Raw genomic sequence first — 23,351 nt, forward strand, 5'->3', positions numbered from 1 at the left:
CCACAGGAATATCATACCTCTGAGCCTACGGTAGGACTCCCGACCTCGGAGCCCCATTTTTCAAGCTCTGAGCATTTGCTGATACCATCCAATGCCAAGTTAGGAATCTGAAATTTTCCTCCACTCCACAGAAAATAGACACTTTACTCTCAGAAGAGAAAATGATATCTAAATCCAGAATTAGACCAATACTGAAAAATTACAGAGAGGAAACTTTCCCTACCCACCTTCTAAAGAAAATGCTGGGAAAAAAAAAAAAAAAGAAATAAAAGTAGAGTATAGAGAAAAGAAAATAAAAAAAAAAAGGGAAAACAAGAAAAGAAAAAAGAAAAGAAAAGAAAAGAAAACTTGTGTTTGTTTCCTGAGCTTCCGGGCCCACTTGTGGTGTGAGCCAGGAGAATGAGTAGAACTGAGAGCATAGAACAATTTCTTTTAAAAAGTCAGAGCCGCTGATAGAAGCAAGAAATGGATCTGGAAAGAGAAAAGCCCCTGTTGGCTGAATTTCAAGGAAGAATATTCAGAATTTTTAGTGAGTAAACCCAGTGAATGGATGTGGCTGCCATGCTGTGTGGGAAGAAGTTTTGTAAGTGATAATACAGGGGAAAAGTATTTAAAGACATTTTGCTGAGTCACGTATGTGGAATTCTTCGTTACTCCTGTGCAAGACTTCAGAATAGACAGTGGTTTTGATTCTTCTCTTTTTTTGCCCCCAGGTGTTGGACAGCTGGGGTTTTGTTGTTTTGTTTTTGTTTTTGGTTGTGTTGCTGTTGTTTTGTTTTGTTTTTTATGATACCTAGGAGGGCTAAAAATATCCAGACTCACTCCTGTTAGATTAAGAAAAAGGCACGTTTCAGGGCTACCTTTCCCATACTCTTGTACCTCCCATTTCTGCAGATGCTATCTGGAACACCCTTGGCAAGGCATTCCAGGGAAAGGATTATAGCCAAGCTCTTTACCTGTTTGTTTGTTTTTTTAAGATTTTATTTATTTATCTGAGAGAGAGAGAATGAGAGATAGAGAACACGGGAGGGAAGAGGGTCAGAGGGAGAAGCAGACTCCCCGCCGAGCAGGGAGCCCGATGCGGGACCCGATCCTGGGACTCCGGGATCATGACCTGAGCCGAAGGCAGTCGCTTAACCAACTGAGCCACCCAGGCACCCTACCTGTTCTTGTATAGACCAGAGAAGTTTCAGTGTTTCTAAATTCCAGGAAAGATGCTTTTATGAAAATGCAATCTGTGGGAGAAAGAACTTCTGGAATTCCCCTCGTCCCCACATGATGACTATCCTGAGATATTCAAGCTAATTTGTAATGACTCTGGGAATTTCCATGGTCTTATTTAGAAAAGCATATCGTCGTGTAATTCAACAGTTTTTAAGGACACAAAGTTGCCTCAAAGGCAATTTGCCTTAAAAAAGATTTAGGTGTTTAGAAATGTTCTTGGTTTGTGAATAAGTTATCAGATTCCAAATGCATCTGAGGTCAATCCTTGATTATTTGTGCTAATGAATAATTACAAGAGTTGCTAAGTATACTTCTTACTGATTTTCCTGAAGCAAAATTACAGTGCAAGTGTACAACTTGATGAGTTTTCAAACAAGTACACCCATATAATCAACATTTCCATCACCTGCCTTCTTCCAGCCAGTCCCACGAGCCACAAGCAACCTCTGATTTCTTTCTGTATACTTGTTCTGTCTTTTCTCGAACTTCCAACACATGGAATCAAACAGTATGTATGATTTTGTGTATGTCTTCTTTTGTTCAACACAATATTTTTGAGAGTATTTAAAGCCACTATAAATATTTTGTATGTCTTCTTGTGAACATATGCTTTCACACTTCTTAGATAAATACCTTGGAGTGGAATGGCTGGATCCTAGGATGGGTAGATAGATAGTCAACTTCCCTAAAAAAACAAAAACAACTCTCAGCTTTCTGAGGAATGGTATCATTTTACACTCCCACTGGTCATGTAAGAGAGTTCTGGTATTTCCACCTCCTCTCCTGCTTTTGTTGTTGTTAGTCTTACGTATATTACCTGTTCTGATGGAATATCCCCTGATGGTTTCCAATTTGCTTTTTTTGACGTCGACGGATGTGGAGCATCCTTTCAAGTGCTTACGGATAATCATCTGTCTTCTTTGGAGGAGTGACTTGTTCAAGTCTTTGCCCATCTGTTTATTGGGTTGTTTGCCTTTTAGGATTGATTTGTAGTTCTTTAGATAATGTGGACACAAGTCTTTTTGTCAGAGGTGCGTGTTGCAAACATATGCACCCAGTCTATCACTTATTTTTTCATATTCTTAATGTCTTGGGATGACCAGAAGTTTTTGATTTACTTATCTTTTACAGTTGGTACGTTTTGGGTCCTCTCTAGGAGATCTCGGCCTATCCCTAGTTTGCAAAGCTATTTGCCTTCATTGGCCCTTAGAAGCTTAATAATTTTAACTTGTATGTGTATACCTATCATGGATAAATCTAGGGTATGGAATTTTTTTATGTTCAGATACATAATAAAATTAATTTCTGTATGTGAAGTAAGATTCTTTTTTTCCCCATAAATTTATCCATTTGTTCCAGAGCATTTGTTGAGAAGATTTTCCTGCCCTCATTGAACTGCCATGGCGTATTTATAAAACAGTTAACTGAACATACACGTGTGAGTCTATTTCTGGCCTTTCTATTCTGTTCCATTACTCTATTTGTCTATCCTTCTACCAGTTTAAACTGTCTTGGTTACTGCAGCTTTATAGGAAGTCTTGGTATCAGATGATGTGAATTCTCCAAAATTGTACATTCTTTTTAAGATAGCCTTAGAAATTCTAGGTCTGTTGTGTTTCCAAAGAGGTTTTAGAATCAACTTGCCAAATTTCTACCAAAAAGTGTATTGGATTTTTTAAAATTGTAATTGCATTGAATTTGTTGATCAGCCTAAGGTGAACTGATGTCTTTTTTCAAAGAATGAATCTTCCAATCCATAAACATTGTACATTTCTCCATTTATGTAGTTAATTTATGTTGGCAATGTTTCAGAGTTTTCAGTTCAGGAGTCTTGCAAGCTTTTTGTAAATTTATTCATGAGTATTTTATTTTTTTGATGCTATCATAAATGAAATTGTTTTTAAATTTTTTAATTTTCTAACTGGTTGCTTCCAGTAAATAGAAATAAATACAAGTGATTTTTGTATATTAAGACTGCTAAATTTACCAAGTTGTAGGAGTTATTTTTCAGATTTCTTAGTAATTTTATGTAAGCAATCAAGTCATCTGTGAATAACATTTATTTTGAAATCTACTTTTTTTTATAGATTTTATTTATTTATTTGAGAGAGAGAATGAGAGATAGAGAGCACGAGAGGGGGGAGGGTCAGAGGGAGAAGCGGACTCCCCGCTGAGCAGGGAGCCCGATGCGGTACTCAATCCCGGGATTCCAGGATCATGACCTGAGCCGAAGGCAGTCGCTTAACGACTGAGCCACCCGCGCGCCCTTGAAATCTACTTTCTGATATTAATGTAGCCACACCAGCTTTCTTATGCATACCTCTGCATAATATGTCTCTCTCTATATTTTATTTTCAATCTATCAGTGTCTTTGCATTTGAAGCATGCTCTCTTGGGGACAGTACAGGGTTGGGGCCTGCTGTTTTATCCAGTCTGAAAGTTCCTATCTTTAAATTTATGTGTTTGGTGTATGTTTCATACAATTACTGACATGGTTGGCTTTGAGTCTGTCCTTCTGCTACCCTGTTTCCCAGGTCTCCCATTTGGTTTTGTATTCCTCTCTTCTTCCTGTTCTCTCTTAATTTTGGCTAACCAAAAAAGTATTTTATTTTATTTTTTTTTTAAAGATTTATTTATTTATTTGAGACAGAGAGAATGAGAGAGAGTACATGAGAGGGGGGAGGGTCAGAGGGAGAAGCAGGCTCCCTTACTGAGCAGGGAGCCCGATGCGGGACTCGATCCCGGGACTCCGGGATCATGACCTGAGCCGAAGGCAGTCGCTTAACCAACTGAGCCACCCAGGCGCCCCCAAAAAAGTATTTTAATACTCTCTTTTATGTCTTCTATTGCCATTTTAGCCACATTCTTTGTATTGTTATTTGGCAACTTCCCTAAACTTTCCAGTATGCATCCTTAACTTATCACGATCTCTTTAGACTTAGGATCGTATCATTCCACATCTAAGAACTTTATGATAGAAATACTCCACTTACCCCAACTGTTACACTGTGGTTGTTACACATTTTACATTGACATATGCAATAAAACTCACCATGCACTATTATTTTTTATTTTAAATAGTTCTCGTTCAAAGATTTTAAAAGATGATCTTTCTACTTACCTAAATATCTACCAGCACTCCATTCTTTTCCTGTAGATCTATTTCTGTTATAATTATCCACATAGCCTGCAGAATTTCCTTTCAGCATTATCTTTTATAACACAGGTGTGCTGGTAATACATTCTCTAAGCTTCCATTTATCTGAAAATATATTAATTTCATCTTGATTTTTGAAAGAATTCCAGGTTGGCAGGCTTTTTTCCTTTTTACAACTTTGAATATGTTCTACCATTATTTTCTGACTTCCACTGTTTCTGCTGAAAAGTCAGCCATTATTTACTATTGTTCCCTGTATGTGGTGTGTCCTTTTTCTCTGGCTACTTTCAAGATGTTCCCATTATCTTTAGTTTTCAGCAGTGTGGCTATGATGTATATAGGTGTGGTTTTCTTTATATTTATCCTGCTTGGAATTCACTTCTTGAAGCATCTTGGACCTCTAAGTCAACGCTTGTCATCAAATTTCAGACATTTTGGCTATTATTTCTTCAAATATTTTTTCTGCTCCATTCTTAATGTCCTACTGCTTTGGGACTTCAATTAAATATGATAGGCTATCTGATATTATCCCACAGGTTACTGAAGGTCTATTCAAATTTTTGTTTGAAGTTTTTTTCTCTGTGCTCATCAGTTTGATAACTTTTATTGATCTGTCTGCAAGGTGTGGTGAAGCTCATTTCAGATATTATAATTTTCAGTTCTAGAATTTTTATTCGGTTCTTTCTTATAGCTTTCATTTATCTTCTGAGATATCTATTGATTCACTCACTATGGCCGTGTTTCCTTGAAACTGGTAGTTGACAATTTTTTTCTTAAAGGGCCAGAGAGTAAATATTTTCAGCTCACGGGCCATCGAGTCTCTGTTGCAACCACTCCACTCTGCCTTTACCACACAAAAGCAGCCACAGACAAAATGTAAATGAATGAGTGTGGGTTTGTTCCCATGAAACTTTCTTTATAAAAATAAATGGCAGTCAATTGTCTGCTAATTCCAAAATCTGGGTCCTTTTAGGGTCTGTCTCAACTGACTCCTTTTTTTTTAAATGGGTCACATTTTCCTATTTCTTCACATGTCCAGAATTTTTAAGAACTTGCTGGATATTATGAATTATACATTTTGGAAGGTCTGGAATATGTTGTCTTCCTTTAAGAGGTATTGAATTTTGTTCTTACAGGCAGTTCAATTACTGGTGCATCCTCCTGTCTTTCAGGTTTGGTTTTAGTCTTTGTAACGGTGGGTCTGTTTGGGGGAGTACCCAAATTCCAGCCATGCCAGCAGCCTAGAACTCTGATTTTTTTCTCTCCTCAGGCAGTGAGACCATGGCTCTGCTTGGGTTCTGCTTTGGTGCCACTTGGCAGGAAAGTGGCCGTGAAGGAATCCATGGCAATGATGGGGTTCACTTCATGGTTCCCTCTTCTCAAATAATAGAGTGCTGCACTGTCTGTTACTAAATGCCTGGAAACACTTTTTTTTGCACATTTTGTCTGGTTTTAAAGTTGTTTTCAGCAGCAGGGTAAGTTTTGGTACCAAAATTCTGTCATGGCTAGAGGCAGAAGTCCTCATTGATTTTTGCCCCCTTGAATTATTTTATCTAGCTCAGGGAATAGCCATTGCTTATCAGCTGTTTTTTGTTTTTAATTGACCTTATGGTTTAAAGTAATGTTAGGTTTACAACAAAACCAAACAAAAGGTACAGAGATTCTCCATATACTTCTGACCTCATTCATGCACAGCCTCCCACATTATCATATTATCAACAGCCCCCACCAGGTAGTATATTTGTTTCAGTTGATGAACCTACAGTGACGTCATTATCACCCAGAGTCCACAGTTTACATTAGGCTTCACACTTGGTGTTGCATATTCTACGGGTTTGGGCAAATGTATAATGACACGTTTCCATCATTATAGTATCCTACAGAGTATTTTCACTGCCTCAAAAATCCTTTGTATGCTGCCTGTTCATCTCTCCCTCTTCCCTAACACCTGGCAGCCAGGATCTTTTTACCGTCTCCATAGTTTTGTCCTTTCCAGAGTGTCATATAGTTGGAAGAACACAGTATGTAGCATTTGAAATTGGCTTCTTTCACTTAGGAATATGCACTTAAGTTTCTTCCATGTCTTTTCTTGGCTTGATAGCTCACTTCTTTTTAGCACTGAATACTATTTTATTGTCTGGATGGACCAGAGTTTACTTATCCATTCACCTACTGAAGGACAGTAGCTTCCAAGTTTTGGCAATTATGAATAAATCTGCTAGAAACATCTGTGTGCAGATTTTTATGTACACATAACTTTTCAACTCTTTGGGTAAATACCAAAAAGTGTGGTTGCTAGATTGCACAGTAAGAGTGTGTTTAGTTTTGTAAGAAATTGTAAAAACCCTCTTCTAAAGTGGCTGTACCATCCTGCATTCCCACCAGCAAGGCACGCGGGTCTCTGTTGCTCCACATCCTTGCCAGCATTTGGTGTTCTGGATTTTGGCCATTCTAAAAGTGTGTAGTGCTATCTCCTTGTTGTTTTATTTGCACTTCCCTGATAACATACGATGTGCAGTATCTTTTCATATGCTCATTTGTCATCTACATATCTTCTTTGGTGAGGTGGCTGTTAAGGTCTTTGGCCCGTTTTAAAAACTAGGTTGTTCATTTTCTTATTGTTGAGGTTTAAGTCTTCTTTGTATATTTTACATAACAGCCCTTTAGCAGATACATTTTTTGCAAATATTTTCTCTCAGTCTGTGGCTTGTTTTCACTACCTTGACAGTGTCTTTTGAGAGCAGAAATTTTTTATTTTAATGAGGTCCAGCTTCTCAATTCTTTCTTTCATGGACTGTGCTTTGGATGGTGCATCTAAAAAGTCATCACCAAATCCAAGGTCATCTAGACTTCTCATATTATCTTCTAAGAGTTTTATAGTTGTGTTTTACATTTAGGTCTGTGATCAATTTTGAGTTAATTTTTGTGAAGGACATAAGGTTTGTGTCTAGATCCGTTTCTTTGCGTGTGCATATCCAGTTGTTCTGGCACCATTTATTGAAAAGACTACCCTTGCTCCATGGTATTGTCTTTGCTCCTTTGTCCAACATCAGGTGACTATATTCATGTGGGTCTACTTCTGGACTCTCTATTCTGCTACATTGGTCTATGTGTTTATCCTTTCACCAATACCACATTGTTTTGATGACTGTAGCTTGATAGTAAATCTTGAAGTCAGGTAGTGTCAGTCCTCCAACTTTGTTCTTCTCCTTCAATACTGTGTTGGCTATTCTGGATTTTTTCGCCCCTCCATTCGAACTTTAGAATCATTTTAGAATCAGAATTGATATCCACACAATAAGTTACTGGGAGTTTTATTGGGATTGCATTAAATCTATAGATCATGTTGGGAAGAATTAACATATTGACAATATTGAAACTTCCTACCCATGAACATGAAAAATCTCTCCATTTATTGAGTTCTTTGATTACTTATGTCAGAGTATTGTAGTTTTTCTCATATTGTTCTTATAGATATGTTGTTATATTTATACGAAAGCACTTTATTGTGGTGATGCTAATGGAAATGGTATTGTGTTATTAAGGTCAATTTCCACTTGTCCTTGCTGGTATATAGCAAAGCAATTGACTTTTGTATATTAGCTTTGTATCCTGCAACCCTGCTAAAATTGCTTATTAGTACCACAAGGGTTTTTGTCTGTTCTTTCAGAATGTCTACGTAGACAATCATGTCATCTGCAAAAGAAAGTTTTATTCCTCCCCAATCTGTACATCTTTTATTTCCTTTTCTTTTCTAACTGCATTAGCTAGGACTTCCAGCACCGTGTTGAAAAGTGGTGATGAGAGGATACATCCGTGCCTTGTTCTTTCATTGGTTTTTTTGATTATTATGAATATCTTGTTTTAGCAATAGATTTACCTTCTGACACTCAAAACATAGGTTGGTATGGATGTACAACAAGTATCAGTGAATGGTATTGAGGATATGGGCTGTAGAGAGAGATGACCTCTTGCAGGAGATAGAGTTAAGGTAAACTTCAGCCCCGCCTCTATCTGAATTACCATTCTCCTTTCCTGGACAGAGGAAAAAAGGAAGGATGAAGAACGGGCATCTATTCTATGTCTATTATGTACGGGGCGCTCTGCAAGTTACCTTTGTATGTTATTTCATGCAATATTTAAAAAAAACAGTAAGAGGCGCCTGGGTGGCTCAGTCGGTTGGGCATCTGCCTTCGGCTCAGGTCATGATTCCAGGGTCCTGGGATTGAGCCCCCCATCGGGCTCCCTGCTCCGTGGGGAGCCTGCTTCTCCCTCTCCCTCTGCCTGCCACTCCCCCTGCTTGTGCTCTCTCTGTCTGTCAAATAAATAAATAAATAAATAAAATCTTAAAATAAATAAATAAATAAATAAATAAAACAGTAAAATGATGACGATGATTATAATACCCAGTTTATGGAAAAAGTGGCCAAGCCTTAGATAAGTAAAAGCAATGACACTATGTAGCTAGTAAGCTGCAAGAGCTAGGATCTAGAAGTCCATTTTTCTCCCCTTTCCACCGTGTTACCTTTCTTGCTTTAATATGATGATTATTATGATTACCAGTATTTATTCAGTGTATATGTTACATGTCCCTTCACAATCACTGGCCCTTCGAGCCATTCAAATTGTTTCCATTTAGACCCTTCTTGGTGAGAGGTGGGGCGAGCTGTCCACACTCACCTCATCCTCCGTGATTCAGGAGACCAGGAGTATCCTGAGTCTTGGACAAGGGTGGTCTTCAGCACGGCAAGATGCTGGGCACAGCATAAGGGCAAAGAGAAGTCTCATTCCAATGGAGTGATGATTAATAAGCAATCGCTGGACTGTCCTCTGCCAGCAATGAGTGCAGCAACCAGCTGGATCTGGTGCCTGTGCTGGTGGAGGGAGGGCTGTCAGTGCTTCCTCACCTTTTCCTGTTTCCTGTGACCCTTCCTAGACACTTTCCTTATCCAGCCTGTGGCTTTTCCCTAAAAACCTACTCTCTCGAAGCAGGACTTTTTGCAAGATATGCAATGGAGCCATTTTTCTGATTAGAGCAGTGCCCTTTATTTCCTTAATACTTGGGCATTTGGCCACTATTTCAGGTGTCCTTGGTGGGAAACCAGCGTCTATTTCTGAAGGGAGCTGAGAAAGGGTCAAGTTTTTGTAGTATGAGAAGGAATTCGGTAAGCTCAGCGGTGTGTAGGTGGGTGAAAAATATACATTTTCTACTCGCCAGGCTTTGGGTGGAGCACTTCACATATATTTCTCAAAAGGAAAAGGAAAGGAAAAAGGAAAGGAAGGGAAAGGAAAGGAAAAGAAAAGAGGTGGTACAGAATCATTAATATAGAAATTCTGACAATCCTTATTTCCTTAAAAGTATTTCTCACCGACACATGTCCCTCAATTAAATTTACATGGCTTTCCTCCCTTCCTTTCCTCATATCTTCTAGTCCTCTTCTCTCTTTCTATATTTGTTCAGCATGAGGCATATTCAGAATAAAACCTCATTCATTTCCATTCATTTAGTTTGAAATAAATTGTAATCTGGAGAGGAACTTGGTTGAAGTCAAAGATTGAACTGTCTCTGTTACAAAGGTTTCTTTTTTTTTAAATAATTTTTATTGTTATGTTAATCACCATACATTACATCATTAGTTTTTGATGTAGGGTTCCATGATTCATTGTTTGTGCAAAACACCCAGTGCTCCACGCAGAATGTGCCCTCTTTAATACCCATCACCAGGCAAAGGTTTCTAAAGGATGGTGGCGACAGCCTTCATTTCTTTCTGGGAAGAGGTGGAGGCACCCATAAATCCTTTAAAGAAAGTGAAGAAATGCGTGACGAAATCGTCACGGGGTTAAGTATGTGAGTGTGAGAGTGGAACCTCCTGAACTCCTAACCCGCCTCTCTTTCTTTGCAGACCTTTGTGATGATAACCCGCCAAACCTCAAGCACGCCACATACAAAGCTCTCGAATACAAGACGGGCACAATGTTAAACTGCGGATGTGAGAGAGGCTTCCGCAGACTAAGAAACTTCATGCGTTGTGCAGGAAACTCTAGCCACGCTTCCTGGGAAAACAAATGCCAATGCATAAGTACATGTAAGTGTTTCCTTTTGTGACACCAAGGGAAAGAGAAGAACTCTAGCAAAGAGGGAAACAGAAGCTCACACCTCATGCCACCCATATGCTGACTGGTGCCACTGACCTATCCTAGCTCCACCCCCAGCAACATGGCAGTGTGAATTCCCAACAGCTCCCCAGGATGCCTCCGTGCCCTCTCCTCTTCAGTGTCCATCTCCGCAATCCTAAGGAAGAAGCTCTGGGTAGAAAAGTGGAGGCAGTGGGCGAGGCATTTCCTTCCCCGATGAGAGTTAAAAAAAAAAAAAGGGAAGAGAAGCTCATGCTACTGAGTCAGAGAGTCTTATCTATTACAGAATTTTTTGAAAAAGATTTTATTTATTTATTTGAGAGAGAGAGCAAGCATGAGAGAGCACGAGCGGGGTGAGGGGGAGAGGGAGAAGCGGGCTCCCTGCTGAGCAGGGAGCCCGATGTGGGGCTCGATCCCAGGACCCTGGGATCATGACCTGAGCCAAAGGCAGACGCTTCACCGACTGAGCCACTGAGGCGCCCCTATTACAGAAATTTTCAGTGTGACTGCCATGGGGTCTTTTGGGCATTTCTTCAGAGGGCAAATACATGGTCAGGTAGAAAGGACTGTCAGTCCAGGGTCTTCCCAGCCCAGTGTCAGGAACTGGCATTCCAGACTGTGAGAAATAAATTCCCCCAAAGACCCCACTGTCCCCTCGTTCCAGTCCTGCAAGACCCTGGCTGCACTGGGGGAGCAAGGAGAATATCAAGTCCAAAGGCAGGTCAGGCTGGTGTGTGGGCGAGACCCCAGATCTACACTGGGGAAGCAGAGAGGAAGAGGAGGCTGTTCCCTTCGAATGTCTTTATTTCTGGCTTTTTTAACCTGGCTTGAGAGCCTGTGGCCCTCATTGCCAGATGTGATGGGAATCAGCAGTGGACTAAGGGTCCTGAACCTCATGGCTGCTGGCAAGGGCGAGCAGAGAAGGCAGAACTGCTCGCTCGGAGACTGTAGGCAGGTCACCCTCCTGGAGTGGAATGTGGAGGGAATGACCCCCGAGGGACTTTCTAAACCTAAGTTGAGCTGATTTTGCTATTGCATGTTCTTTGAATCCTGAAAGCTCTCTCACAAGCCCGATTTCTCTACCAGGTCTTTTGTCCACTCTGTGACTCTAGAACGTGGTGAAAAATGGGGGCGTCCATTTGTCCTTTTATTTATTTATTTTTTAATAAATTTTTATTGTTATGTAAATCACCATACATTACATCATTAGTTGTTGATGTAGTGATCCATGATATATTGTTTGTGCTTAACACCCAGTGCTCCACGCAGAACGTGACCTCTTTAATACCCATCACCAGGCTCACCTATCCCCCCACCCCCCTCCCCTCTAGAACCCTCAGTTTGTTTTTCAGAGTCCATCATCTCTCATGGTTCGTCTCCTTCTCCGACTTACTCCCCTTCATTCTTCCCCTCCTGCTATCTTCTTCTTTTTTTTTTTCTTAACATATATTGCATTATTTGTTTCAGAAGTACAGATCCGTGATTCAACAGTCTTGTACAATTCACAGCGCTCACCGTAGCACATACCCTCCCCAGTGTCTATCACCCAGCCACCCCATCTCTCCCACCCCCCACCACTCCAGCAACCCTCAGTTTGTTTCCTGAGATTAAGAATTCCTCATATCAGTGAGGTCCTATGATACATGTCTTTCTCTGATTGACTTATTTCACTCAGCATAACACCCTCCAGTTCCATCCACGTCGTTGCACATGGCAAGATCTCATTCCTTTTGACGGCTGCATAATATTCCATTGTGTATATATACCACCTCTTCTTTATCCATTCATCTCTCGTTGGACATCTTGGCTCTTTCCACAGTTTGGCTATTGTGGACATTGCTGCTCTAAACATTGGGGTGCACGTACCCCTTCGGATCCCTACATTTGTATCTTTGGGGTAAATACCCAGTAGTGCAATTGCTGGATCAGATGGTAGCTCTATTTTCAACTGTTTGAGGAACCTCCATACTGTTTTCCAGAGTGGTTGCACCAGCCTGCATTCCCACCAACAGTGTAGGAGGGCTCCCCTTTCTCCGCATCCCCGCCAACATCTGTCGTTTCCTGACTTGTTCATTTTAGCCATTCTGACGGGTGTGAGGTGGTATCTCATGGAGGTTTTGATTTGGATTTCCCTGATGCCGAGCGATGTTGAGCACTTTTTCATGTGTCTGTTGGCCATTTGGATGTCTTCTTTGGAAAAATGTCTGTTTATGTCTTCCGCCCATTTCTTGATTGGATTATTTGTTCTTTGGGTGGTGAGTTTGATAAGTTCTTTATAGATTTTGGATACTAGCCCTTTATCTGATATGTCATTTGCAAATATCTTCTCCCATTCTGTCGGTTGTCTTTTGGTTTTGTGGACTGTTTCTTTTGCTGTGCAAAAGCTTTTTATCTTGATGAAATCCCAGTAGTTCATTTTTGCCCTGGCTTCCCTTGCCTGTGGCGATGTTTCTAGGAAGAAGTTGCTGTGGCTGAGGTCGAAGAGGTTGCTGCCTGTGTTCTCCTTTAGGATTTTGATGGACTCCTGTCTCACGTTTAGGTCTTTCAACCATTTGGAGTCTATTTTTGTGTGTGGTGTAAGGAAACGGTCCGGTTTCATTCTTCTGCATGTGGCTGTCCAATTTTCCCAACACCATTTGTTGAAGAGACTGTCTTTTTTCCATTGGACATTCTTTCCTGCGTTGTCAAAGATGAGTTGACCAGGGCGCCTGGGTGGCTCAGTTGGTTAAGCGACTGCCTTCGGCTCAGGTCATGATCCTGGAGTCCCGGGATTGAGTCCCACATCGGGCTCCCTGCTCAGCGGGGAGCCTGCTTCTCCCTCTGACCCACTTCCCTCTCATGCTCTCTATCTCTCATTCTCTCTCTCTCAAATAAATAAATAAAATCTTTAAAAAAATAAAAAAATAAAAAAAGATGAGTTGACCATAGAGTTGAGGGTCCATTTCTGGGCTCTCTATTCTGTTCCATTGATCTATGTGTCTGTTTTTGTGCCAGTACCATCCTGTCTTGATGATGACAGCTTTGTAATAGAGCTGGCAGTCCGGAATTGTGATGCCACCAACTTTGCTTTTCTTTGTCAAGATTCCTCTGGCTATTCGGGGTCTCTTCTGGTTCCATACAAATTTTAGGATTATTTGTTCCATTTCTTTGAAAAAGGTGGATGGTATTTTGATGGGGATTGCATTGAATGTGTAGATTGCTCTAGGTAGCACTGACATCTTCACAATGTTTGTTCTTCCAATCCATGAGCATGGAACGTTTTTCCATTTCTTTGTGTCTTCTTCAATTTCTTTCATGAGTATTTTATAGTTTTCTGAGTACAGATCCTTTGCCTCTTTGGTTAAATTTATTCCTAGGTATCTTATGGTTTTGGGTGCAATTGTAAATGGGATCGACTCCTTGATTTGTCTCTCTTCTGTCTTGTTGGTGTATAGGAATGCCACTGATTTCTGTGCATTGATTTTATAGCCTGCCACTTGACTGAATTCCTGTATGAGTTCTAGCAGTTTTGGGGTGGAGTCCTTTGGGTTTTCCACATACAGTATCATATGATCTGCAAAGAGTGAGAGTTTGACTTCCTCTTTGCCGATTTGGACGCCTTTGATTTCTTTTTGTTGTCTGATTGCTGTGGCTAGGACTTCTAATACTAGGTTGAATAGCAGTGGTGAGAGTGGACATCCCTGCCGCGTTCCTGACCTCAGGGGAAAAGCTCTCAGCTTTTCCCCATTGAGAATGATATTCGCTGTAGGTTTTTCATAGATGGCTTTTATGATATTGAGGTATGTACCCTCTATCCCTATACTCTGAAGAGTTTTGATCAAGAAAGGATGCTGTACTTTGTCAAATGCTTTTTCTGCATCTATTGAGAGGATCATATGATTCTTGTTCTTTCTTTTGTTAATGTATTGTATCACGTTGATTGATTTGCGGATGTTGAACCAGCCTTGCAGCCCAGGGATAAATCCCACTTGGTCATGGTGAATAATCCTTTTAATGTACTGTTGGATCCTATTGGCTAGTATTTTGGTGAGAATTTTTGCATCCATGTTCATCAAGGATATTGGTCTGTAATTCTCCTTTTTCATGGGGTCTTTGTCTGGTTTTGGGATCAAGGTAATGGTGGCCTCATAAAATGAGTTTGGAAGTTTTCCTTCCATTTCTATGTTTTGGAACAGTTTCAGGAGAATAGGTATTAATTCTTCTTGAAATGTCTGATAGAATTCCCCTGGGAAGCCATCTGGCCCTGGACTCTTGTTTCTTGGGAGATTTTTGATGACTGCTTCAATTTCCTTAGTGGTTATAGGTCTGTTCAGGTTTTCTATTTCTTCCTGGTTCAATTTTGGTAGTTGATACATCTCTAGGAATGCACCCATTTCTTCCAGGTTATCTAATTTGCTGGCACAGAGTTGCTCATAATATGTTCTTATAATTGTTTGTATTTCTTTGGTGTTGGTTGTGATCTCTCCTCTTTCATTCATGATTTTGCTGATTTGGGTCATTTCTCTTTTCGTTTTGATGAGTCTGGCCAGGGGTTTATCAATCTTGTTAATTCTTTCAAAGAACCAGCTCCTAGTTTCGTGGATCTGTTCTACTCTTCTTTTGGTTTCTATTTCATTGATTTCTGCTCTGATCTTTATTATTTCTCTTCTCCTGCTGGGTTTAGGCTTTATTTGCTGTTCTTTCTCCAGCTCCTTTAGGTGTAGGGTTAGGTTGTGTATTTGAGACCTTTCTTGTTTCTTGAGAAAGGCTTATATTGCTATATACTTTCCTCTCAGGACTGCCTTTGCTGTATCCCAAAGATTTTGAACAGTTGTGTTTTCATTTTCATTGGTTTCCATGAATTGTTTTAATTCTTCTTTAATTTCCTGGTTGACCCATTCATTCTTTAGTAGGATGCTCTTTAGCCTCCATGTATTTGAGTTCTTTCCAACTTTCCTCTTGTGATTGAGTTCTAGTTTCAAAGCATTGTGGTCTGAAAATATGCAGGGGATAATCCCAATCTTTTGGTACCGGTTGAGACCTGATTTGTGACCTAGGATGTGATCAATTCTGGAGAATGTTCCATGGGCACTAGAGAAGAATGTGTATTCTGTTGCTTTGGGATGGAATGTTCTGAATATGTCTGTAAAGTCCATTTGGTCCAGTGTTTCATTTAAAGTCTTTATTTCCTTTTTGATCTTTTGCTTAGATGATCTGTCCATTTCAGTGGGGGGGGGTTAAAGTCACCCACTATTATTGTATTGTTGTCAATGTGTTTCTTCGCTTTTGTTATTAATTGCCTGATATAATTGGCTGCTCCCATGTTAGGGGCATAGATATTTAGAATTGTTAGATCTTCTTGTTGGATAGACCCTTTAAGTAGGATATAGTGTCCTTCTTCATCTCTTATTACAGTCTTTGTTTTCAAATCTAATTTGTCTGATATAAGAATTGCCACCCCAGCTTTCTTTTGGTGTCCATTAGCATGGTAAATGGTTTTCCACCCCCTCACTTTCAATCTCGGGGTGTGTTTGGGTCTAAAATGAGTCTCTTGCAGACAGCATAACAATGGGTCTTGTTTTTTAATCCAATCTGATAGCCTGTGTCTTTTGATTGGGGCATTCAGCCCATTTACATTCAGGGTAACTATTGAAAGGTATGAATTTAGTGCCATTGTACTGCCTGTAAGGTGACTGTTACTGTATATTGCCTGTGCTCCTTTCTGATCTATGCTGCTTTTAGGCTCTCTTTTTGCTTAGAGGACCTCTTTCAATATTTCTTGTAGGGCTGGTTTTGTGTTTGCAAATTCCTTTAGTTTTTGTTTGTCCTGGAAGCTTTTTATCTCTCCTTCTATTTTCAATGATAGCCTAGCTGGATACAGTATTCTTGGCTGCATATTTTTCTCATTTAGTGCTCTGAAGATACCATGCCAGTCCTTTCTGGCCTGCCAGGTCTCTGTGGATAGGTCTGTTGCCAATCTAATGTTTCTACCATTGTAGGTTACATATCTCTTCTCCCGAGCTGCTTTCAGGATTTTCTCTTTGTCTCTGAGACTCGTAAGTTTTACTAGTAGATGTCGGGGTGTTGACCTATTTTTATTTTGAGAGTGGTTCTCTGTGCCTCCTGGATTTTGATGCCTGTTTTCTTCCCCACATTAGGGAAGTTCTTTGCTATTATTTGCTCCAATATACCTTCTACCCCTCTCTCTCTTTCTTCTTCTTCTGGGATCCCAATTATTCTAATGTTGTTTTGTCTTATCGTATCGCTCATCTCTCGAATTCTGCCCTCGTGATCCTGTAGTTGTTTCTCCCTCTATTTCTCAGCCTCTTTATTTTCCATCATTTGGTCTTCTATATCGCTGATTCTTTCTTCTGCCTCATTTATCCTAGCAGTTAGTGCCCCCATTTTGATTGCACCTCATTAATATCCTTTTTGATTTCGACTTGGTTAGATTTTAGTTCTTTTATTTCTCCAGGAAGTGTTTCTCTAATAACTTCCACACTTTTTTCAAGCCCAGCTAGTATCTTTAAAGTCATGATTCTGAACTCTAGGTCCGACATCGTACTAATGTCCGTATTGAGTAGGTCCCTGGCAGACGGTACTACCTCTTGTTCTTTTTGCTGAGGTGATTTTTGTCATCTTGTCATTTTGTCCAGAGGAGAACAGATGAATGAGAGAACAGAATGCTAACAGGTTAACAACGTCTCCAGCAAATATACTCAATGCAAATCAGAAAAGACCTGAAACCAGGGGACAAGAAAGGGAAAGAAAGAAGAGAAAAAAAATAAAAGGAAAAAGAAAAAGATAAAAACAAACAAAAACAGAACAAAACAAAAAAAAAGCAGAATATGATCAAATATGATCAGGCTAGTGCATAGATCAGTGGCACACACTAGCTTTTGGGCATATTTTGGTCTGTTAGAAGAAATTGCCTGCTAAAATTTTAAAGGAAGAAAGATTTATATATGTACAAAATAAGGGTTGATACAATGAAGGGATGGCAGATGACTGTAAAGATGAAAATTATAAAAGATTTTATAAAAGGAATTGATAAGATAAGAAGTTGGTTTTAAAAAGAAGGAAGATTTAAAAAGAAAAAGAAAAAAGAAAAAAAAGAAAAAAAAAGGGAGAGAATGTGATCAGGCAGGAGACTAGAACAAAGCCATACACTAGTGATTTAGGATATATTTTGATCTGTTAGAAGAAATTGTATCTCAAAATATTAAGGAGAGAACAACTTATATATATATGCCAAAAATAAGGGTAAGTACTATGAAGGGATAAAAATATGACTCTAGAAATGAAAAATAAAAAGTTTTTTTTTAAAAAGGGATTGATAAGATGTTGTTTGAAAAAGGGAAAAAGAAAAATAAAAAAAAGTTAAAAAAATTAACTTTGAAAAACTAATGAATTATGATAAAAAAGCCATGAAGTCTATGTGCAGTATTCCCCTAGCGCTGGAGTTCTCCCGTTCTCCTTGATCGGTAAACTTGGTCTTGGCTTGCTGGCTGTTCATGCTGATCTTCTGGGGGAGGGGCCTGTTGCCGTGGTTCCCAAATGTCTTTGCCGGAGGCGGAATTGCCCCGCCCTTGTCGGTCCGGGCTAAGCAATCTGCTCGGGTTTGCTCTCAGGAGCTTTTGTTCCCTGCAAGCTCTCGGTACAGCTTTGGAGGACCAGGGTGAAAATGGTGGCCTCCCAATCTCCGCCCGGAGGAGCTGAGAACTCGGGGCCCCGCTCCTCAGTGCGCCCCCAGAGAAAAGCAGTCACTCCCGTGTCCCCGGTCTCCGGCCGCACTCCGCGCTCACCCGGCCTGTGACCGAGCGTTGCTATCTCTGGCACCCGACCCCGTGTGGAGTCTCCAAACCCAGCAGATCCCTGCCGTGCGCTCCCGCGCCGCTCCTCCCGGGGGAGGGAGGGGAGTCTCCCCGGATCTGCCGCTTGTTGGGTCCCTGCTGGAGGAGCAGTGGCCCGACTGGGCCGCGGATCACAGTTTATGGCCACCCCGAGCTGAGAGCCCGCGCCTCGGCTCCGTCTCTGCAGCCGGCTTCCCCGCTCCGATCCCTGGGAGCTCTGTCGCACTCAGGCACCCCCGGTCTTTCTGTGACCTCGAGGGTCCTGAGACCCCACTGTCCCGGGAGGGTTCCACCCCCCGCTTAGCCACTGGAGCGACGTCCCTCAGCGGAGCCGACTTCTAAAAGTTCCGACTTTGTGCTCCGCGGCTCTAGCACTTGCCAGAAGCGGCTGACAGAGGCCCCCTCCCCCGCCGTCTATCCTGAATATCACCTCGAGTTCACTTGTCCGCACGTCCTACCTTCCAGAAAGTGGTCGCTTTTCTGTTCAGAGTGTTGTTACTCTTCTTATCTTCGATCTCCTGTTGAGTTCGTAGGTGTTCAGAATGGTTTGATCCCTATTCAGCTGAATTTCTGAGACCAGACGAAATCCAGGTCTCCTACTCCTCCGCCGTCTTGCCCCGCCCCCCCCCCATTTGTCCTTTTATTACTCAGCCCTGGAGATGGTGTCTGTGAGCCGCAGTGAGTTCTGTGCCATCCACACCGGGCACAGACTGCAAGGGCTGGAGACCTCTGCTGAAGCACCCCGTTGCCTCTTTTCCCAGCAGACCCTCCCCGGACCCTCAGCTAGAATTCCGAGCCCCTCACGGCAGTGCCCATACTCAACTCCTTTGCCAAAGTCTTCACATTAGAGAGGAGTGTGGTAGGAGGCTTCTCTTGTGCCTGCCTTAAGACTGAATCCCTTTACCTTTTAAGTGGACTGCTTTAGGGAAACAAGGGCAGTCACACCATTCCTGCCGGCCACTGCGCCCACGCTTGTGCACAAGGCTGGCAGGTGGGTGGCAGAAATGGAGCCCCTTTAGGGGCGACACACATGCACCAATCTTTCAGTTCCTTCAGAAACACGTTGTGGGCCACTGACGTCACGCACGGGAATACTGCCAGGCCCTGCTGAGAGCACCCCAAGGGCAGCATGTGTGTGTGTGTGGCTCTTCTTTGTAACCCCTGCACCCCAATACTGCCTGGCATGTCACAGGCAGTGGAAAGGTGCTCTTTGAATAAATGAATACACAAAGAGTGTTTTCCATTTTAAGCCTCTGTGAAGTTATTTGCTTCTTTCTATCTATATTCTCTAGCCTCCAGGAGCACAGAAGGACAAGTTACTCATAAACCCAAAGAACAGAAGGAAATGCAGAGCCAAACGCCGCCCATGGACCAAGGTAACCTTCTAGGTAAGAGGCAGATCTGCACCGCGGTCTCACTGACTCCTGGGAGCCAACCCTTCTCCCGCGGGTATACCCTGTGCTCCCCCAGAGGAGGGAAGTGTGTTCCACGATCCTCCTCTGTCAGGATTTCAGGTAAACAAGAACGATTGTGCCGTGTTTGCAGGCTCTAGCGCCACTCAGCATTTCAAGCCAGCACGGGCTCTGGGCTTCCTCTTCCTCTTCCAGCTTACTCTGGGAGCTGGCCAAGTAGAACTGGGCTCAATTCACTTCAACCCAGTGCAACTGACCTGAGTTCAAAAGCATGTATACTGGGACTCACTGTGTCCAGCCCTGTAGACGGCCATTCCTGCCCTCGAGGAAATGCTCTGTGTTTTCCCCTTCAATATAAGATAATCAACTGCCAGCAAAGCAATTTGCCTCAAAATGTTTACCTTATAAACAGGGATGTGAAACATGCAGTGCCATGTTGGTGAGCACTGAAGTTGCAGACAAACCTCCTAGCTAAGGAGATGTGGGAGAGCGAGCACAACTCCAAAATGAATCACGGTGAAGTTGGGTCCTCATGTCACGAGGACATAGAGCCCGTTAAGAAAACCTGAGCTTTTGGGGGACCCACTGACCTCTACAAGACCCTATTGTCCTCTGCTAATTGTATTACCTTCCAAAAAAACTTTATCATCTTGTATATGATTTCTTTTGAACCCCACAACCTAGTGAGTCAGGGAGCAGGATTATTACTTTGATTTACTGAAGAAAATGAGAGACGGAGAAGTTAAAAGACTTGGCTAAACTCACATTTAGGAGGAAGACCTCAGGTCTTACTAGGGATCTTTCTACTGATTACTTCTTTTAAATTAATTTTAACTTCTTTGCAGCTTCCATTATTAAAAAAAAAAAAGAAAGACAAATCCAGGCGCACTGTTGCAATATGATGTTTTGATGTTGTACCTCCAACTTTGGGCTGAATGGCATTTCAAAACACATTTAATTGTTTGTTTTTCTCTCTTTTCTCCATAGTACCCTGAATGGTTATTTCAAGGTTTCTCAGGAGGTCAATGTTTGTTGTCCTTATTCAAGAGATAACCACTGGTTCTGGCCACAGATCCTCTTAATGGGATGTTTTCATTTGAGAGAAGCAAATGTAACTTAAACAGGTTCAGACCATTATGGATTTTATTGGCTGTTAAAGAAATTTTATTCTGAGACTAAAGCGCAAGTTCAGCCATGATTTGCAAGGTGCTACACGAGAGCAGATCACTCGGGACGGGACGGGACAGCTCTCAGCTTCTCTCCGGGGCAGGGGTGTTATATGTAAGAGACTTTTAAAGGTCGTATTGGGTATTGAGATTATGGAAGGTCTGGAAGGTCAGAGCACATGTCTGGGGAGAGAGGGTGCATGTGGGCCTGTATACCCAGATTTGGGGTGGGGTAGGAATCGTGAGAGCAAATCAGAGCAGGACACGATCACTGGGGTTAAAGACCAGCCAGGCTTGGGTTTTAGTTGGGCGAGTGGAAGATTTGAGGGCATGGAAAGCTTTCAGAGGCCTTGGCAGGGCTCACATAGAGCAAGCTTTAGGCATGGCTTGATCAGAGATCAGGTTCCATTTCCCCGCGATTCTCTCAGCCCTTCCCTCCTTCTGGCTTCGGCTCTATCTCCAGTCCTTCAGCCATAGCCCCAAGATGACCAGCAGCCACCACCCGGGGATGTGCCTCCTCACTCAGCAATGGAGCCCCAGGGTGGGCCTCACCTTTCATTGGCCCCAGTGGGCTTGAGCCTACCTTTATCCCTCAGCTGAGACTGCCCTTCCCACTCCTGTCCACTTATGAGAACCCTGGCCATCACCACAAGTAACTGCTCATTCCTCTGGGTTCCCACAGCAAATGTCTGCTCCTCAGCAATAACACTCAGCACATTCTGCCTTCAGATGTCTTCCTCATTCAAGCCATCGTCCACTCCCACAGGAGTGATGGGGTCTGTGTGCCTTCCCTCAAATGCCTGGCAAAGTTCCTGACACACAGAAGTTCTCAGTATATATTGGTTGAATAAAAGAAAGAATGAATGAGGGCGCCCGGGTGGCTCAGTCGGTTAAGCGACTGCCTTTGGCTCAGGTCATGATCCCAGGGTCCTGGGATCGGGTCCCACATCGGGCTCCCTGCTCGGCAAGAAGCCTGCGTCTCCCTCTCCCTCTGCCTACACCTCCCCCTACTTGTACTCTCTCTCTCTCTCTCTCTCTGTCAAATAAATAAATACAATCTTTAAAAAAAAATGAATGAATGAATGAACAAAATGAGAAGAACCAAGGTCCAGTGTGTACGAAGAGGCAAGTCGAACTCGGGTTCACTCAGGATGCCTTCAGAACTTCCTTTCCCTCTTCAGGTCACTGCAGGGAGCCTCCTTCCTGGGAACATGAAGATTCAAAGAGAATCTACCACTTTGTGGTGGGGCAGACGGTTCGCTACCAGTGCGCGCAGGGATTCAGGGCCCTGCGGCGAGGTTCTGCCGAGAGCGTCTGCAAAACCATCTCAGGGAAGACCCAGTGGACACAGCCCCAGGTCAAGTGCATAAGTGAAAGGAATAACGGTTGGTTTCCAGGTATGGAGGCACCTGGTTGGGCTCTATCACCCTGCTCTTTCCGTCGGGCTGAGCGGAGTGGAATTCCTGACCCACCAGCTATGTGACCGCGGGCAAAGCACTTCGTCTCCTTGGGCCTCTGTTTTCTCTCATTCTAGAAAATAGACCAGATACACTGAGGTCTCTATCACCTAAGGTTCCCTATACCCTGAGTGAGGATAAATGGTAGAAGGTGGAAGAGGAGGGGAGATCTCTCGAGTGTTGCAAGCATCCCAGATGCTATCTCACCGGAGACGATGCTGCCCCGTCCTAGCCGATCCTGAAACTCGACTTCTTCTTCTAAGCTACCAAGACCTCCTCTCATTCAAAAGGGCAAGTCCAGCCGGCCGCCCAAATACTGATGTAAAATGCACACTCATTATTTGTCCAGCGCTCCACGGTTAGCATGCTCCTTCTCATGTAACTCCCCCCTGAGCTTTGGTAAAAGTGCAAATGTGCAGGGAAGGGGCTGATTCAAGCAGGCAGGTGCGCGCGCGCGCACACTCATTCAGACTAACGTACAACCCACCTGTGCGGAGGTCTGCCGTTTTCATTCTGAAAGCGTATTACTATTTTTACAACCAAAAGCCGCTCACATTTAAACCCAAGTGTTACCGGTTTCTTACCTCACCGCCTCTCCCGGGAGTTTCCCTGGGTGAAATCTGAAACCACCCCCGTAAGTGGAGGTCGGGGAGAGACCAGAGAAGGAGGCAGGCCACCGTTGGCAGGTGGCTGTTTGAATAAGCAGAGGGAACTTACTTACGGGGCTCCTGTGGGGCTGGCAGCAAGACGAATGGATCCCTGCGCTCCCCCACCAGATCTTACACGTTAATAAAGAGGCCTTAACCGGGTTCAGTCACAAATACGCTGCAGGTGTTCTGGACACCACGTCACTAGCTCAAGGCTGTGTCCTTGGAGAAGCCTCTGGGAGCGGGAAAGGAAAGCGGGAGTCATATTCTCAGGACAGGGAAGGGCGTGAGGAGCCTCTGAGTGCCTGGGTCCATGGGTCA

The 23,351-nt window shown here is 42.6% G+C and overlaps 1 protein-coding gene across 2 annotated transcripts in view; it reads left to right on the top strand.

Annotated features, from left to right (window-relative positions):
* The window catches only part of IL2RA (interleukin 2 receptor subunit alpha), a 53,074-nt gene that overhangs the window by 20,940 nt on the left and 8,783 nt on the right, over window positions 1-23,351 (top strand). Inside the window, exons 2-5 of one of the 2 annotated variants that reach the window (XM_027593925.1) lie at window positions 2,584-2,662; window positions 10,285-10,467; window positions 19,641-19,736; window positions 22,108-22,323. In XM_027593925.1, coding sequence (XP_027449726.1) covers window positions 10,356-10,467; window positions 19,641-19,736; window positions 22,108-22,323 — 424 coding nt within the window. In that variant the 5' untranslated portion in view covers window positions 2,584-2,662; window positions 10,285-10,355. The remainder of the gene's footprint in view (window positions 1-2,583; window positions 2,663-10,284; window positions 10,468-19,640; window positions 19,737-22,107; window positions 22,324-23,351) is intronic. The other variant, XM_027593924.1, reaches the window with a different exon arrangement.

Source organism: Zalophus californianus, chromosome 9, assembly GCF_009762305.2.
Source record: "Zalophus californianus isolate mZalCal1 chromosome 9, mZalCal1.pri.v2, whole genome shotgun sequence".
NCBI lineage: Eukaryota > Metazoa > Chordata > Mammalia > Carnivora > Otariidae > Zalophus > Zalophus californianus.